The sequence below is a fragment of the Pollicipes pollicipes genome, unplaced genomic scaffold (assembly GCF_011947565.3).
Source record: "Pollicipes pollicipes isolate AB1234 unplaced genomic scaffold, Ppol_2.1 Scaffold_6686;HRSCAF=7923_pilon_pilon_pilon, whole genome shotgun sequence".
NCBI classification, from domain to species: domain Eukaryota; kingdom Metazoa; phylum Arthropoda; class Thecostraca; order Pollicipedomorpha; family Pollicipedidae; genus Pollicipes; species Pollicipes pollicipes.
Genome location: NW_023596921.1, coordinates 26410566 through 26427602, shown reverse-complemented (window position 1 = coordinate 26427602; position 17037 = coordinate 26410566). Strand labels below are relative to the sequence as shown.

Genomic DNA, 17037 nt, shown 5'->3' with positions numbered 1-17037 from the left:
ACGGCTCGTCTGAGCACTCCGCCGACAGGTCAGGGGTGCGGCCGGCGCTTCGTCTGAGCGCTCCGCCGACAGGTCAGGGGCGCGGCCGGCGCCTCGCAGGGTCGGATCTGGTGCGCTCCGCGGTGACCTTCTGTGTCCAGCCCGGTGTTGTGACGTGGAGGGCTAGTTGAATGGAGGTTCGGGTCCAGGGGTGCAGTGTCCTTTTCAGGCGGTGGGGGGGGGGGAGGGGGGAGGGAGGGGAGGTGTCAACTTTGGGAAGAAAGTGGTCCAAATCGTTCATGGTCGGGTCTGATGTGTTCAGTCTGGATAGTTGGCCGGATAAAGGGTCGGGTCTGATGTGTTTTCTGCAGCCTGAGCTGATTCGACCCTCAGTGAATAAGCGTGGACGGTTGGACGCATGAAGGCTCGGGTCTGGTGCGGTCTTCAGGGGGCGGGGTCTGCTGAGAGTTTCCAGTCAGGCAGGGTGGAGAGCGGACCAGGGTCGGGCCGGATGTAAAGGTAGCTTTCGACCATTATTGTGGACGTGAGGTCGTGTGTTGTGGGGTGGTCTGACGAACGTTAGCGCGTTATATGATCACGCCGGCATGGTTGCCACGAAGTATGGACCCACAACCCACACCGTATCCTGCTCCTGCTCCTGCTCAGGTTCCCGGTCCCACCGATCCTCGGGCGGTAACTGATCTGGCGGCATTTTGTCCAGACTGGCCGGTGGCGCCGCCACGGTCGCCGGCCTGCCCTGCCGTCGCGCCCAAGACGATGTCGAACCCACGCCGCCAGCACTGTCTCCGGGAGTCCGCCGCATCATTGTGGGGAGGGCCTCAGTCGTGCCAGGCAGACGACTTCCCAGCGCTGAGCCGACGCAAGGCAACCGCCAAGCAGGCCTTGGCTGTGGAGAGCAGCCACCCGTGCCCTCGCGCGGTGTGGACTGCCGCCACTGCTCTGTGGCGCCCACTGCCGGCGTCTCAGCTGTGTCTGAGGACTGCCGGCCGCGACTGTTGGGCTGCTGGTGTTAAGCCCGGCATGTTACCGGGTTCTGGCTCGTCACCCTTGCGTGACGCGAATGCGTTCTGACAGATCAGGCTGCTGCCGGGTGTTTTGGAGAGTTAACAGTTGTCGCTCCGTTTCTAAGAGTCTCGCCGAAGATTTCGATCCATTGCTGAATCAAAAAGTTGTTTGTTGTAGACAGCTATATGTTAACCGCCAGGCGAGTGGTGTTTGACTCAGTGTACTTAAGTCTTTGTTAAGGTTATTGTCATCATTTTGACATGTTTGCGGAAGCCTCGCCTCAGCGTTCTCAGTCTCTCGTCTCGTCCGCACAAAGTACCTGGAAGCTAGTGATTGATCCATGTTAGAAGCTCTGCTTGGATGGTAGTTGGGGCTGATTGCCGCATGCCACGGACCAGCCCGCATGCGCAGGATGCCGACGGTGTCGCCCGCGGAGTGATACTGGTAGTCTGCCGGTGACAGGGCGGCGGCCTTCGCCGACCTCTTGGTGACGGGGGTGGCCCGCGGAGTGACGCTGGTAGTCTGCCGGTGACGGGGCGGCGGCCTTCGCCGACCTCTTGGTGACGGGGGTGGCCCGCGGAGTGACGCTGGTAGTCTGCTAGTGACGGGGCGGCGGCCTTCGCCGACCTCTTGGTGACGGGGGTGACCCGCGGAGTGACGCTGGTAGTCTGCCAGTGACGGGGCGGCGGCCTTCGCCGACCTCTTGGTGACGGGGGTGGCGGCACTCGCTGGCCTGCCCTGACCCAGTGCAAACAAAGACGTCGTTGGCGTTTGTTGCGATGTTTGTTATTGATGCTGTTTGTCGAAGACATATGTTTTGTTGCTGGTCATGGAATCCGTTCATGCTGTTTTGCCAATACGGGTGTTGTAATTGCCATGTGTAGCGAGAAAAAATGCAGGATGCCTTAGGCTAGCACGCACGAACCTGCAGTTATAATGGCGAGTGCATATACGAAGTTCTTTGGTGAGCACGACTCTCCCCGCCCCTCTCTCTCCGACAACACCCCGTTGTGCAGCCATGCTCAAGCTGTGTTGTCGGACCTGTTTTTGTCCTCGGTCGTTTTTCGTCTTGGAAAAAAGGTTTGCTTATGCTTTCAAAAACGGCCCACTCGGAGAGCACAAGGACGTTTGCTGTTGTCAGTTGAACTGCTCCATGATGGCTTGCTTTCTTGGATCGAACGATGCACAGCTCATGAGCAGAACGTGTTTTGGTTTACCGTAGCTTAGCTTGCCGGGCTGTTGTGAATGTTTGCGCAGTGCTTATGAGTGGTGTGCAGGTCATCACCTTTTCATTTCAAAGTGGGTGAAATTTAAGAATTGTGGGCGACGGTTCAGCCGAGTACAATTCACATGTTCAATTACTGAAGTGCAAATAAACCACTGTGTTACAGCGGATTCACCAAAGATTGATCCTCGCGGGAGATAGCGCGGTTTGTCAACGTTCAAGCCATCTTTGGTCAATGGTCGGTGCAACAGGAAATGCCTGAAGGTTAGAAACAACAATGAACAAGACGGCTCGTGCAGGTAGTCGTGCACGGTTAGTGATTGACAGCGCTCAGGGCCCATTCGGACATGTGAGTGCTCGGGCAACCGTAAAATCCGAACCGGGCGAGCACGGCGCTGACTAGTAGCGATGAAGATAGTGAAAGGGATTTTTGAAGAACGAAGGGTCATGAGCTCGTCACGAGATCCTACTGACATCGATCCTGGAACTTGGCCGGGCGCTGCCAGCTGGGCGGCGGCCCGGTAAGGGTTGCATCAGACTCCCGCTCAGCTTGCTACACGCCCCTCGCATCCAAGATTAGCTCCAGCGGGGTTCGGACATCGCGCTCGGCCGGCCAGTGGTGTTTCACGCGATCGTGTCTGCTTGAAAGGTGGCATTAGAGTAGATCTTTGTGTTTCTGAGGGGTGAAGCGATTTCAGTTTTTGCTAGTTTCTTGAGCACTGTTTCCCCCTGCCTGGAAGCGCGTTCAGCTGTTGTTCCGAGTTGCTTTGTCGACGCAGGAAGGACGAAAATGGCGCACGTGTTGAGTGAACAGCTTAGAGCAATTCTCTCTCCCTTTTGGGCTAGAAATACTGTGTTGAGAAGGCCATCATTTCATCATATACGAGGTTTGTAGCTTAAAATTTTCTATAAATATCGAAATCTGCCTGTGCTAAGGTCATGCTCACTTTTTCGTATGATATGAAAAACAAGTGTGTGTTCTTCGCACGTCACTGTAATGGGATGCGCTTTTTGGATATATCTCTCATAGCGTTTTGGTGTTAGCATGGCTCTAAACTTTGTTGAATTTTAAGAATTTTCAGTATTCATTTGCTGTTTATATTTTATACTAGTCAGTGTGTATCCAGGAGTTAAGTGGTTGGTTCTGTAAATGTAAGTTTGTAAAGGTGATTGTGTAAGAGTATGGCATGTTGAATGATGCATGTCACATTTTTCATCTTTGTTGCTGGATAGTCTCATATGAGCATTATGCCACCTTCCTGTATGCTTGACAATTTACCTAATCATGATGGGCTTACAAACATGATAATGTTGTGATTTATTAAAGGCTTGTGTGCTATTGTTAATGTCTGATTTGTATCTTATCAACAGAGTAAAAGTTTCATCTTGGTTAAGACAGACCTTGGAGAAACCTGTATTTATTTATGTAGGAGCAAAATTGAATGTGTTTGCATTATAGAGAGAGCAAAAACTTGACTCAGTGAAAAACACACCAATGAGTTGCTTTGAGTATCCAGTGTTCCTTGTAGATGCATAATAGGCAGGCACAGACAGCATGCATTGGTTCAGTTCATACTGCTGGTAAGTCATCCTTCACTTATATCACACTATAAGTGACCAGAGTCCATGTGATGTTGACACTGGCTGGTGACAAAGGCATCATTATGGTCTGTGTCATAGATCTAATGGTTGCTATTGTCAGAAGTGCTGATATGTGCCCTTTCCAGGAATATCAACAACATCATCCCAAAAATGCTTAGACCAGCAAGCATCCATAAAGACTGCTACCTCCATCCAGACATCATATGGCCAGCCATTCAGTTCCACACACCCGCATCTCATGAAAGAGGGGGAGGTGAGCTCTGCCACCGTTCTCTGAGATACAATATGCTTTCTTTGTGACAAATCATAGTTCCTTTGATGTTTCATTTTATATGATGAATATGAAGTTTGCAAGGCTTTTCATGTAATTGTCTAACCTGCTTGGCTGTTAACATCAAAGAGTAAATGACAGAGCCTGCTCTGAGGAACGTTTCTGCATACAGCCAGCCAGACGTTGTTGTTTCCCAGAACTGCAACCACTGCCACTCTGCTTACAAGTACCACATGTGTGATACTGCTGCCTGGTCTCCAGGTGACACCCGGCCTCTCGTCTGACGAGTACTGCAGCCGGCGTCACCGGCTGATGGAGCTGCTGACCCAGCAGATGGCTGCCGCCCAGCCACGCCACCATGTGGTGATCGTGCCGGCAGCGCGGATGGCCTACCTCTCTGAGGACATCCCGCACCCATTTCGTCAGAACACCGACCTGCTCTACCTGAGTGGCTGCCAGGAGCCAGACACGGTGCTGGTGCTGCACTCTGTGCCCGGCCGGCCGGCGCCGGCGCACACCAGCGCGCTCTTCGTGCAGCGCAACACGGCGCACCGTCAGCTGTGGGAGGGCGGCTGCACGGGCCCGGCCGCTGCGCCGCAGCTGCTGGGCGTCGACGAAGCGCGCGCCGCCGCCGAGCTGCAGCGCTACCTCGAGTGCCTGGCAGCCGACTTCGCTGGCGCGCGCGCCGCCGTCTGGTACGACTTCCAGGCAGACCTGCAGGCGCCGCTCAATGCCACCGTGCGTGACTTCGTCGGCGCGCTGAGCGGCGCCGGCCTTGAGTCGCCGCGCCGTGCCGTGCAGTCGCTGCGCCTGCTCAAGTCGCCGGCCGAGCAGCGGCTGATGCGGCGCGCGGCACGCTGCGCCGCCGCCGCCATCCGCGACGCCATGGCCGCCTCGCGGCCCGGCGTCGGCGAGCACGAGCTGTACGCGCGCGTCGACTTCGGCGCGCGCATGCGCGGCGCTGAGCGGCTGGCCTACCCGCCCGTGGTGGCCGGAGGGGAGCGCACCAACGTCATCCACTACACGCACAACAACCGCACGGTGGAGGACGGGCAGCTGGTTCTCATGGACGCAGGTAGGCTGGTGTCATGGCCCTGCTTGGAGTCAGCCTGGCCGCCGGTACGGTCCGCCCGGCGGTGCGTGGCGGCGGTTGGTTGCGTGCTGCAGCGTGCAATCCCCTACATGACGCATTGACCACAGTTGTAGTGGCTGGGTTGAGGAGCAGCTCCTGATGCATCACTCGTTAATTCACCGGCATGTCTGCAGACGAACACAGAATCGGTAACATGTCTCTCTGTTCGCAAGTGTTTTACGTCTTGGGATCCGGTTACTATTATACCTTTAAATGATACACAGGCGTGAGGTAGCATGGGCTGGTCAGACACCTTTGCATACGACTCTTTGTACACATCACCATAGGAACAACGCTAAACATTCGTGGAGAACGGGCCGAGCTTGATCCCAATTGCCCCTCGCCTCCCCCCCCCTCCCCCAGGGCTTTACACCAGCCATGATATGGCGTGTACGCATATGCGACCATGCCCCAGGTGGCTGCTGCATGCAAATTTGCAGCATCAGACTTTTGCTCATTGAGCGCGGCTACCCGCTGAGAACGTTGCGTTGCGTGCGCCTCACGTTGTGTGGCATGACCGGAGCCGGCCGCCGGCGCTGTGACGGCTTCCCCGTCGGCTGTGCCGCCCAGGCTGCGAGCTGCACGGCTACTGCAGCGACATCACGCGGACGTGGCCCGTCAATGGCACCTTCTCCAGCGACCAGCTGCTCCTCTACACCACTCTGCTGGAGGTGAGCCCCTTCGTTCCGACCTACCTAGCCCGTGAGGGTTGTCCGGGCTGGCCAGTTGGGACGAGAACACGCCGTTGCCGGCGGCGAGCAGCCCGGTTTTGCTTGCGGTTGTAGGGATTGCGGAATGCTTGAATGTCGTTCAAGGTGTTTCCCTGGAGCAAAGTTGGTTTGGTTGTTTGGGTGCTCGCCTCTGGACGTTCCGGTCCGGGGCTCGGGTCTCGGCCTTACCACTACCGCATACCACATGGTAACTAATAAAGGCACCCCGTCTCGAAATGGCCCTGGCAGTCGGTGAGATGTGAAGCCTGAATAGTGATTAAGGCTTGTTTCCCTTTGCTATCACGGACCATGCTCTTAAAAAACGGCACTGCCCAATGCAAATGAGATGGGATCATTGCAGTGATGTAAAATATCCGATGTTATCGCACTCTGAACATGCTTACGTGATGCTCCGTATCTGCAGTAGGCGCTAATTGAGGTGGTGCTGACATCAGGCTGGGCCATGTGCTGTGCTCCGTAGGTGCAGGAGGCACTGACTGAGGTGGTGCTGACATCAGGCTGGGCCATGTGCTGTGCTCCGCAGGTGCAGGAGGCACTGACTGAGGTGGTGCTGACATCAGACTGAGCCATGTGCTGTGCTCCTCAGGTGCAGGAGGCGCTGATTGAGGTGGTGCTGACATCAGACTGAGCCATGTGCTGTGCTCCTCAGGTGCAGGAGGCGCTGACTGAGGTGCTGGCATCAGACTGAGCCATATGTTGTGCTCCTCAGGTGCAGGAGGCGCTGATTGAGGTGGTGCTGACATCAGACTGAGCTATGTGTTGTGCTCCTCAGGTGCAGGAGGCGCTGATTGAGGTGGTAAGGACGTCCCGGCCCACTCTGGACGGCCTGTACGGTCACATGTTCCGCATGCTGTCGGAGCGACTGGCCCACCTCGGCCTGGTCGGATTCAACCGGGAGAAGGGAGAACTGTTCAGGGTGAGCATCCCGTCCCATGCGGCCGTCTGTGCCGTGTATGCATGGCTGGCCCTAACAAAGGGACAACGCGGCGGAACTTTTGGTGGGCGTTGGGCCTGCTCTTGTGTCCCTGTGTTGAGGTGTTAATGGCACAGACTTTGTGCAAAGTGCTGCGATGTAGCGTCAGCAAGCGCAGAAGACAATTTTGTCAAACAACAGGGTAGACTAATGATGTGCCTCGTTAGGCATTGTTAGGTTTATGATGTGTGGGATGTACACATTGGAACAGCTGGCAGAAGCCCCGAATTTTAATAGTTAGCCTGAAAGTCAGGGCATTTGCCATGAACTCAGGATTTGTGGTTGTCTTTTCTCTATTTGGCGTTTGGCAAGAAATTATCAGCAAATTACATGACTGCCAGGTAGAAGGCCATGGCTGTATGGATATTTGCGATGGCAAAGTGTAGTACTTTCAGAAGACAGAAACAGGTTGTGTTCGTTTCTCGCGAACTATGCAGTGAAGTGCTGCTCGCTGCCAGCTTTCTGCGTCCGCTATTCCCCTGTGCTCCTGCTGCCCTGCACCGCGCTTGTTTTAATACGTCAAGTCGACTGTTGAAACCGAGCTGAAACACAGTTGGACGGCACATGGATCACGTTTCTATCTTCGGTTCAAGTTTGGTGTTGCGGCTGCCCTTAGCAGCAAAATGCTGGTACGGACTTCGAAATGCCCGCATTCTTGGACCGGCATTGGTGCCTTTAAACAGTTTTCAGGAACATGTTGCTTTCGTCTTTTTTGTCTTTAACGTTCAAATTCGTCTCTATCCCTTGATACACTCCGTCCATATGATAAGCTGCAGTTTTCGGCACTCAGCACACGGTAGGGCGTCACAACGTCGGCGACAGTTTCCGTACTTCGTGGGTTATGAACGAAGCCAAACGAGCTGATGAATAGTCTGCTTGGCAAACGGCAAGGTATAGAAAACAAAGTGCGTAAACCACTGCCAAAGCCATCTGGAGACAGGCGTGAAGCGTTTTTGCACTCCACTGTCTAATTGCGCCCAGCCTAAGCAATGATGTTGGTTACTGTTCATGAAGGACATTATTGTGTGCAGCAGCTCTCGTTCGGTTCGATTACGCTATCTAAGAGGACGAAAACATCCGGTTTTTTTCTGAGATAAAGCTGTTCTGAGGCGGCTTTCAGCAGTGCGTGGCTTACTGTGTATTAAGTCAAATCTCTGTCAGGCGGCTACCCGGGGAAGTGCCCTTGCTATCCCTGTTTCCCTGCCACCCTGCAATTTCCGGCGTAGATTGATAGCCTGCAAATCTGCAATAGATCCATTTTCTTCCCAGGGCGCTGGTTTTCTCCCGCAACAATTCGCTCTCAGCAGCGAATTGCAGGGAAATATTAGGTACAGTTGGTAATTGCTACTCTGTTTCCCACTGGCTAACATCGTTTCATTGTTTGTGGACTGCCATTTTGCTCACGATAAATTGCTGTCAATAAGGAGAAACGTGAGTTGATTTTATTTGTCGGGCACAATTCGCGAGTCAGTTTTATTAAATGACGAGTGCTGTCTCTCGTTCACAGCCTTGCTTCGCCGAGCCTTTGGCTTTGAGCCTTCTTTGCAACGATCATGGTAATCTCCTGTTATCATGAATCAAAACTGACGCCACTTTGGGCGCTTCTAAACTTCACCCACCGAAATGCTGGACACAAACTCATTACGAACCGCGCTCGCAGCAGTGGAACCCTGCCGGAACACAATCACCCTCCCCTTGCCTGCGCGCGCGTTATGGTCCTCTTACCAGAGCTGTGGATGCGTTCCCTCCTGGTGCACGGTGAAGACCTGCCTTCGCTGTGGGGCAGCTTAGCATTAAAGCCATCATGTTAATAACACTGCTCTGAATAGTGCAGCTTAACAAAGCTCTTGGTGTTCATAGCACCGCTCGTAACAGTCCAATTTAACAAAGCCGCAGGTATTTGCAACCTTTGGTTTTTACAGCACCATTCGCTTGCTAATGTGGCCCGCCGTGCCCAGTAACCGTCCCACGCACCGGGCCAGGGCTCTGCCTCCGCACCGCGAGCTAATTTAGTGTAGTACCAGCGGGTGGCATCTTGGTTTTCGTTGGTATGGATGATCGGTTCGATACTAATGTTGTGTTTGACAGGAACGTTCTTATGATTTTACTTCACAATAACTGTATTTTTGGTTCATTCGCGTGCATTATGTAGTACATACAGGTTCAGTATGAACGTGTTCACTGTTGACCGTGTGCACTTACACAGAGCGTCAACCGCATTCTGAACGGGCTACGCCTAAGCCATCTCGTTTTTGAAGAGGTAAACTCTAGTTCGTAAGCTCCCGCATTGGCGCTTCAGTGCTGTTGCGTCGGCAGACGCGGGCAATGGACACGCTTTGGCGTCGTTTTGATGACGCTTTTGCTGTCGTAAGTCGTGCCATCCGTCCAAGTCATACACAACCAACGACCCATAGTCAGAGCAGTGTCTGGCCATTACTTAGCAAGCCTAACGGCATGATGTCAGATGGCTTCGATGAATGCGCCTGTGGTGATTTTGCGGACTGCAGGGCCACTGCTTGACAGATGTGTGGGGGAAAGTTGTTGAATAGCATGGTTTTAAGTTTTAGCTCATTCTAGTAGCTCGCAAACCTGTTGAAAATGTAGGAAAGGCGTATAGAACCGTGACATAGATGTCAGGTATGCATGCAATATATTGTAAACGTGCATACCTAAACAGGATATGGGATGGACGAGGGCATTTCTTTCAGATCCTTTGTCGACTTGTAGTCCATCACATAACGGAAACCGCAGATTGATTGAGAACTTGAGAACCGAATAATGCCCAACGTTTCATGCATTTGCTGCGACGTGTGTGATACAATGTCAGGTCATGCATTTGTTAAGAGGCCGTAAGTCCCACTACCAACCATAAGCTCGCACTTGATCTTTGCGGCCAGCAGATTATGGGTTGTTCTTGTCGATGTTGGGTTCAACACCATACTAACAAACACTATCGCCACTATTGGGCTGCGACGACTGCCTCTGCAAGTCTGTGTGGCTTCGCATGCACACTTGCGGACAGACCATTAAACAACTCATCTGTGTGCTTCCTTTTGAGGCATCACGCGCTTCAAAACAACGTCGCTTTCCAGCGTTGTGTTTATCATAACATGCAATAAGTCGACTGGTTAGATTGGTAAGACCTGAGTTGCTTGCCCTTTGCTCCAATCATTGCTAACGCAAGACCAACACACTTCGGCTTCGGCAAGCTTCGGCGCTTTGACTCCGTGAGTTTTCACCCTGGATCTGCTTGCCCGCCATGCCTGAAGCTTCCCCGTCGTATTGCTTACATTGTTCCGGCTGCGTAATCGCCTGCAATCCTTGCCAGTGCGTTAGGGTTACCAAATGAGTTTTGGTACCCTAAGGTTTCATTATTTAAGATACCTGGAATCCATCATATTGCTAGCAGCAGACGTTTCGTTTTCAGTCTTTTTATTACGCCATGTTGTTTTTCGTTAGTTGATGAGTCGATACTCAACACTTAGTGCACCATTAGTGCGTAGCGTGGCAAACGTTGCTGAGGGGCGGCACGCAACGAGGGTCTCTACGTACGAGCGCCCGCCGGCTCTTTCAACAACTCACGCCCTGGCGTAATGGATGATGCCGCGGAGCATTGCCAAGGTGTTCGGCCGGTTCGAGCCGTCCTGGTCGGTGGTCACCGTGAGGCTCTATGTAGCCCTCGTCGCTGACCCGTCCGTCCCTGGGCGCAGTCGGTGCAGCGCTTCTGCCCACACCACGTGGGCCACTACCTCGGCATGGACGTGCACGACACCGGCCTCATGCCCAAGAACCGGCCGCTGCAGCCGGGCATGGTCATCACCGTGGAGCCAGGTCAGCGGGGCGGCGCGGCCGGCGGCGGCGCCCGCTCCTGGGCCGCGCGCCTCAAGCACGTCCAAGGGAAGCGCCGGGGTGGCTTACAGGAGCGGATGGAAACCGGGCTGGGACGTACGAAATCGAGGCTTTGTGTGTCGCGTACATTGCCGTGGTGAACTGCGCTGTTTGCCGGGGCATGACTCCGGTCCTCGCGTCGAAGATGTGGTCTTCTACGGTCGCGTACGAACTCCAGTTGTGAACTGTACGCTCCCCACGTGAGAGATCGGTCACCGAGCCGCGCCCCGCCGCCAGGTCTGTACGTCTCGCCTTCGGACACCAACTGCTCGGAGGGCTTCCGCGGCATGGGCTTCCGCATCGAGGACGACATCCTCATCACGGAGGAAGGCTGCGAAGTGCTCTCGGCCGACTGCCCCAAGACGGTGGAGGCCATCCAGGCGGCCGTCGGAAGCGGCGCGCACCTGCCAACGTGTGAGTGTGTACCGCAGCTGACAGCTCACGGCTGTGCTGATTGCTCAGTACCACTGTTGACGTGACAGCCTGTTCTCGGAAAATATCGTGTACTTCTTAAGTCGGGAGTGTGTTGCTTCCCAAATGTCTGGTGGAAGTCATTGCCTGGCGGCGGGAAGGATTGACGGATGTGCTCTGCGCCCGCCCGTTTGTTTCTGCCCATACAACGGCCATAAATTCTGCGTCCTCACGCTGCCGTTCAGTTTCAGGCGTTTGATGTCGTTGGCACGGCTACCCGCCAGGGGGCCAACCGGCAGGCGGACACGGAAGGGTAGCTAGCGGGTGGTTGGCCGTATACAGCGCGTGGTTGGGGTCTGGTCCTCGCGCGTGACGAGCCTGTTATCTCAGGGCCGGGTGCGGCGCGCGTCGGACCGGTGCGTGGTGTATCTGTGAGTGCAGCGTGACTCGAAGAGACGGCGCTTAGAGCATATGGTGTGCGAACGGACAGTGGAGCGATAGACGGCGCCCCGTTTTGAAAGTCTGCGGTCTTGCAGGCTCAAGTTATGCGTGCTGCGACGGTCCTGCTCGTTCTATTGCTCCCGACGGTCTTCTGACGGTCGGGCGTGGCCTTTGTACTTTTGATAACCCACCTAATCAAACGTCTCCTGTTGACTTACTGTTTTATGCAGTTGCTGACGTACAAAACTATCGCGGACGTGCCCATACGAAGGATGAATGGGTATTATCGCACCGTGATGGCTGACATTCGTTGTATCGGGAAGGGTGTATAAACCAGAGGCTTTGGTGGATGTTCTCTCATTGTAGCTGTGGGTGCAGGGAAGTTGGCCCTGTTCTTAAAATGCAGGCTGTTTGTTTGATAAGCCATAAATATACATGCTATCGATTCACGTGACGAATGCACAGAAAGCAGAACAAGCGTGGTGTGGTACATGATTCACACTCATAATTAGTATATCTGGATCAGGTGAGAATACCAGAGACCCTGCTCCAGAATACACCACATACACTGCTGTGATGCCCGATATCAGAGAACGGAAACAAGCGCCAAGGTAGAACAAATTCCGATACTGAGGCACGTAAGCCCGCGTGCGCACAGAGGTCACACAGGACGCGTGCCATTACTGCCGACCCTGCCGCAAGGTGCTGCAGTGCAGTACACACACCCTTTTGGCAGCCAGCATGTACTGCCATGTCAGTTGAGCTTTCGTGTGTGACCACAGCAACCGACCCCCTGCCGCATGCGTGCTCTCACTGGTAGCGCTCGTGTACGTTGTGCACGCACTTGCCTTCAGCATGCATGGCGCCAACCAGACAACTGCGAAAACTCGCTCAGTGTATTTCCTACAAACGTCGCAGAACAGTCGCCACAACGACTAGGGCGAACTATCGCCCGTCGCGTGCACGACTGTCCCTCCCCCCCCCCCCCCCCCCCCACGCGTTGGGCGGTCAGCTGTCGTCGCAGCCGGCCAGGAACTCCGCGATGAGCGGCGCCTCGAGCGGGACGGTCAGCTGCTCCACGCCGTCGTGGGTGGCGCGTGACCGGATGAGCTTGTGGTCGCGGAACTCGGTCAGCTGTGCGCGCAGCGCCACCTGCGAGCTGACTAGAAACTGCTCGCGGCAGCGGCGGTACAGCTCCGACAGCGGCAGGCCCTCGAACGTCCGGTCATCAGCGTTCTCCAGCTGACGAGCAGGGGTAGAGCGCGTCAGGCGAGCGACGTGCGTGACATGCTATACTGGATAGCAATATGATACGGTTGAAAGACAGAGTGATCTGACTGTGATGGCTGAATAGGTCCGCATGGTGACAGCGACGGTACAGCACAGCCGGAGAACAAAGTTGTCCCAACATGCTTTCGCCAGTGCCATCAGACGTAACGCGAGAAGCTCGTGTCGTGGTTTTCGCGGAGAACTAACGACAACGTCATACCAGTTGCCAGGCATGAGCAGCGGAGGCCGGCATTAGTACCACATTGCAAACTTACTCTGAACGCCGTGGAAATAGACGCTCGACGAGCTACGAACCCGGCCAGTACCTGGTGCTTGGCGAGCAGTATGAAGATGCCGCGAGCGTTTGGCGTGAGAGACTTGAAGACGTGGCGCAGGGAAGAGAGCGCCAGGTCGGCTGTCTGCCTTACCAGCAGAGAGTTCTCGTACGACGTCTCCTCAGTGTACGGCAGTAGCGTCGTCGCGTCAAACCTGGCCACACATCGGCGAGTTACGGCCCGGCAACACTGGCCGCCGAGAGAAACGCTTAAGCTGACAAGAGGAACGCTTAGGTCGACAAGAGAAATACTTAAGCTGACAAGACGAACGGTTAATGCGAAGGGGAACACTTACCTGTCAACGTGGGCTAAGACGTCGCAGTAATTGACGACACATGGAAAGTCTCATTAAACGCTTGCAAAAAGGAGGCCGGCACAAACTACACAAAAAGAGGAGACGGGCACAAACTACACAAAAAGAGGAGACGGGCACAAACTACACAAAACGAGGAGACGGGCACAAACTACACAAAAAGAGGAGACGGGCACAAACTACACAAAAAGAGGAGACGGGCACAAACTACACAAAAAGAGGAGACGGGCACAAACTACACAAAAAGAGGAGACTGGCACAAACTACTACAAAAGCCGGCGCACCGACGCAAGGTACATCAGGAAACCAAACAACAAACACGCCGGAACAAATAGCGTTCCAACCCTACCCCAGCCCTGACGCGGCACAAAACGGGCGCGGCCGCCACTGACCAGAGGAAGTTGAACTGGGCCAGCTTGTGCTGGTCCCAGATCAGCGGCGCGTTGATGTGGTCGACCGAGGCGACCAGGTGGACGCGCGGTGCCTGCGCCAGCCGCGCCAACAGCTGCTGCATGCGCTCGCCCCGCATCATCGGCCCGTCCATGCTGTTCACCAGCAGGAAGAGGCGCGCGTCGCCCGACCCCGAGAAGCGGCGCAACACCGCCTCGGCCTGTGCCTCGGGCCGGCCGGGCGGCGCCGCCACCTCCAGTACGTCCTCCAGCAACGTCTGCAGCAGCTGGCGCGGCGTCACGCTCGGGTGGAAGCCGTTCACCACCACGTGCAGCCGGTGCTGCAGCTGTGTCAGACGCAGTCGTTCCAGCACGGCCCGCTTACTGCCGAGCCCGTGGAGCAGCACGTTGAAGCCGTGGCCAAGCGCGACCAGCCAGTGCGGGAACAGCAGCTCAACGTCATCGAGCAGCGCGGCACGCTCGGCCGCGTGGTCAGCTGGCCGCCCGCCCAGCAGCGTCTGCAGCGCGGCGTGGCTGAGGCGCGGTTCGGCCAACCGGCTCAGCGTGTGGTTCGAGGTGACGCCGCGCGCGCTGTGCAGAGCGAAGTACTGCTCGGCGTCGGCGGCAAGCTCCGCCGGCTCCGACCGGCGGCGGGCGGTGCCGCGGCGCGCCGGCGGAGCAACAGTCGCCTCTGAACGCTGCCGCGGCTCCTCCTCCTCCTCGGCGTCCTTGTCCTCGTCTGACCCGCTCTCCCGGTCTCCGGCGGCTTCCGGCTCATCCTCTTCACTGCTGTCCGAGGACTCCTCCAGCGGCGAGAAGTCGCTGTCGTCGTCCGACACGGCGATCTCCTCCTGCTGCAGCTTTGCCAGGCGCTGCTTGATGCGGCGGCGCACAGTCTGCGGCGTTTTGGCTGGCGGCGACGCGGCCCGGCGAGTAGGTGTTCTCCCAGGTGTCTGAGGCGTGCGTGGGGTTACGGCCACTGACCGGCCGCCTCCGCCCCGACCCGCAGTGGGCGTGGCCGGGGTGCGACGGCCGCGGCCGCGGCCGCGCGAGACTGACCGGTCGGCCGCCGGGCCCCGCTTCGGCGTGGAAGGCTCCTCCGACCGCGTCCCTGCCGTCTCGGACGCCGCCGCGTACTCCTCGGCCACCTTGCGGAAGTGCTGCCGCCGCTGCCGGCGCTGGAAGCCGAAGACGGCGCTGCCGCGCACCGCGTCACCACCGCCGTGCTCCTCCAGCTGCGCCGAGTTCAGCTGGCGCAGCGCCTCGCTCGCGCCCGCCGGCTCCCCATCTGAGTCCAAATCGGACTCCCCCGCACTAAAGTCCGCCGCCACCAGCCGGCGGCGAATGGTGTGGTCTCTGGCACTGGCAGCGGCCGGAACTACCCTCTTTTGGGCCAATGTCAGGCCCAGCGATCGCGTCGGCGCCGCCTTGCTGATGCTCTGGATTGTCTCCAGTGTGTCAGCATCACCCAGAAATTGAACAAAGACATTGTTGCCACTCGGTATTGCTTCCTGGCGTTCCTGAGCTGCCTTGGAGCGCCTGAGGTAGGAAAGAAAAGGAATCTGATGCAAAAAGTCATGTAAGTCATGTCCTGGTCAACTACATCTCCACATCAGCTGTGCATCTTGTTAGTTGTGAAAGAGCTGCATAACAAGAATATAACTTTGTTTAGCATGCCCCACAAACTGTTTTCACATTTTACAATTGAAAACAAATAATAAATAATTGCCACCATTGCCACCACCAATTTCTAGTTGTGGGTGATGTATTCAACTGCTAGCAATTCTTCATTAATATATTTGAATTTTACATTATTTAGGGCATCTTACATAATTTGTTTAGGATTTTTTAGTGGTAGCATCAGCCCACTCATTCATGTTCTCCACATCCACCATGATTACTGATTTGAGCAATTTTAATAGGGATACCATTGTAATAGGGGACCAATTAGGTTGGATAGCTGAACATGTGACAATCATGAGAATATATTTCTTCAACTTAAGAGGACACAGAAATAAAGGAGAAAACACCAAGATTACATTTTCTACAATATGTAAAGCCCTACAACATGAATCAAAATTACAACCTATCAGCATGAACAAGAACAATGCAGAGAGGTCTTCCAACACACTTCTTTCCCACCATTAGGCAAAAATCTTATAGTCCTTAACACAAACTGCATGCACTTAATTCATCTTCACATCACTGCAAACAAGTTCTTCATTTAAATAAAAAACAGACAAAAAGCTGACACTTTCTTAATTCATGTGTCCCTTGAGCCCTCTAAAGTGCACACATACTAATATGCTATCATATGCCCCTGTTTCAAAATTGGCCCACAACACAACCAGCACACCTTCATCTTCAAACTTCCAGATTGCTGGTTGCATTTCCACTATATTTGGCTATAAATGTCTGGTTCCCAACTGGTTAAAGAAACAGTAAATTTAGATTAATGTATAAAAAAGCTTTCATACATTTATCTTCCCCAAAGTGTAGAGCAAGTCCTTACATTGAGACAAGTGTCACTTTACTTAATCTGTGGTAATGATCAACTGCTCACATATTGCATCTTTACTCACATTTGTATATGAAAAAGGGCAAAATCTTCCACAAAGTTTGTGATGATGCTTTTAACGTGTGCCTCGGGGGCATAATTTCAAAACATGAGTTGGGGGAAGGCTGAATAGTGATCAATGACAGCCTGCCCAGTAAATATGCCAACAAGCAGGTTTCTCCCCAGATTTGGCCCCTTCTCCCAAGGTTGGGAGGGGGTGGAGTACAAGATGGTGGAGACGCTTGCTGAAGTCCCCCCCCCCTCCACCACCAACTGAACAGGAAACTACACCCCTGGCGTGGCTCCTCGAACTTGAAGACCACATCGAAGCGCACTACATATTCTGTCTTGTAAACTCACCCCCTTCTTCGTCCACCATCGCTACTGTTTGCCTTTGTTTTCATACTTGTCATGGGAAAACTCTACGATTTGATGTCGGTTTGCACATAAAAGGGAATAATATCACGTCCACGTTCACGACGCATCCCTTGTGTT

The 17037-nt window shown here is 54.6% G+C and overlaps 2 protein-coding genes across 3 annotated transcripts; one reads left to right on the top strand and one right to left on the bottom strand.

The window, feature by feature from the left end:
• The first annotated feature begins 2742 nt into the window (after positions 1-2742).
• LOC119107618 (xaa-Pro aminopeptidase 3-like) lies at positions 2743-12128 on the top strand. 2 transcript variants are annotated; one of them, XM_037231127.1, is made up of 8 exons: positions 2743-3117; positions 3958-4085; positions 4365-5178; positions 5806-5906; positions 6739-6882; positions 10650-10770; positions 11065-11241; positions 11490-12128. In XM_037231127.1, the coding sequence occupies exons 1-8, from the start codon at positions 3021-3023 to the stop codon at positions 11495-11497; spliced, it is 1590 nt and encodes a 529-aa protein (XP_037087022.1). In that variant the 5' UTR covers positions 2743-3020; the 3' UTR covers positions 11498-12128. The 2 variants fall into 2 exon arrangements, with proteins under 2 accessions (XP_037087022.1, XP_037087021.1); XM_037231126.1 differs by having other exon boundaries at positions 2745-3117; positions 11484-12128.
• A 555-nt stretch (positions 12129-12683) lies between these two features.
• On the bottom strand, positions 12684-17037 carry LOC119107617 (origin recognition complex subunit 2). Its single transcript, XM_037231125.1, has 4 exons — positions 16903-17037; positions 13989-15524; positions 13275-13437; positions 12684-12921 (listed from the first exon to the last, which is right to left on the bottom strand). The coding sequence occupies exons 1-4, from the start codon at positions 16953-16955 to the stop codon at positions 12688-12690; spliced, it is 1986 nt and encodes a 661-aa protein (XP_037087020.1). The 5' UTR covers positions 16956-17037; the 3' UTR covers positions 12684-12687.

Excerpts from the sequence above, each read along its gene's own strand:
- LOC119107618 (XM_037231126.1), top strand. The coding sequence starts at position 3,021 with ATGGCGCACGTGTTGAGTGAACAGCTTAGAGCAATTCTCTCTCCCTTT. Across the intron at positions 5,907-6,738 it reads TCTACACCACTCTGCTGGAG|GTGCAGGAGGCGCTGATTGA; the intron begins GTGAGCCCCTTC and ends TGTGCTCCTCAG. Across the intron at positions 6,883-10,649 it reads AGAAGGGAGAACTGTTCAGG|TCGGTGCAGCGCTTCTGCCC; the intron begins GTGAGCATCCCG and ends CCCTGGGCGCAG.
- LOC119107617 (XM_037231125.1), bottom strand. The coding sequence starts at position 16,955 with ATGACAAGTATGAAAACAAAGGCAAACAGTAGCGATGGTGGACGAAGA. Across the intron at positions 15,525-16,902 it reads GATGGTGGACGAAGAAGGGG|GCGCTCCAAGGCAGCTCAGG; the intron begins GTGAGTTTACAA and ends TTCCTACCTCAG. Across the intron at positions 13,438-13,988 it reads GCCCAGTTCAACTTCCTCTG|GTTTGACGCGACGACGCTAC; the intron begins GTCAGTGGCGGC and ends ATGTGTGGCCAG.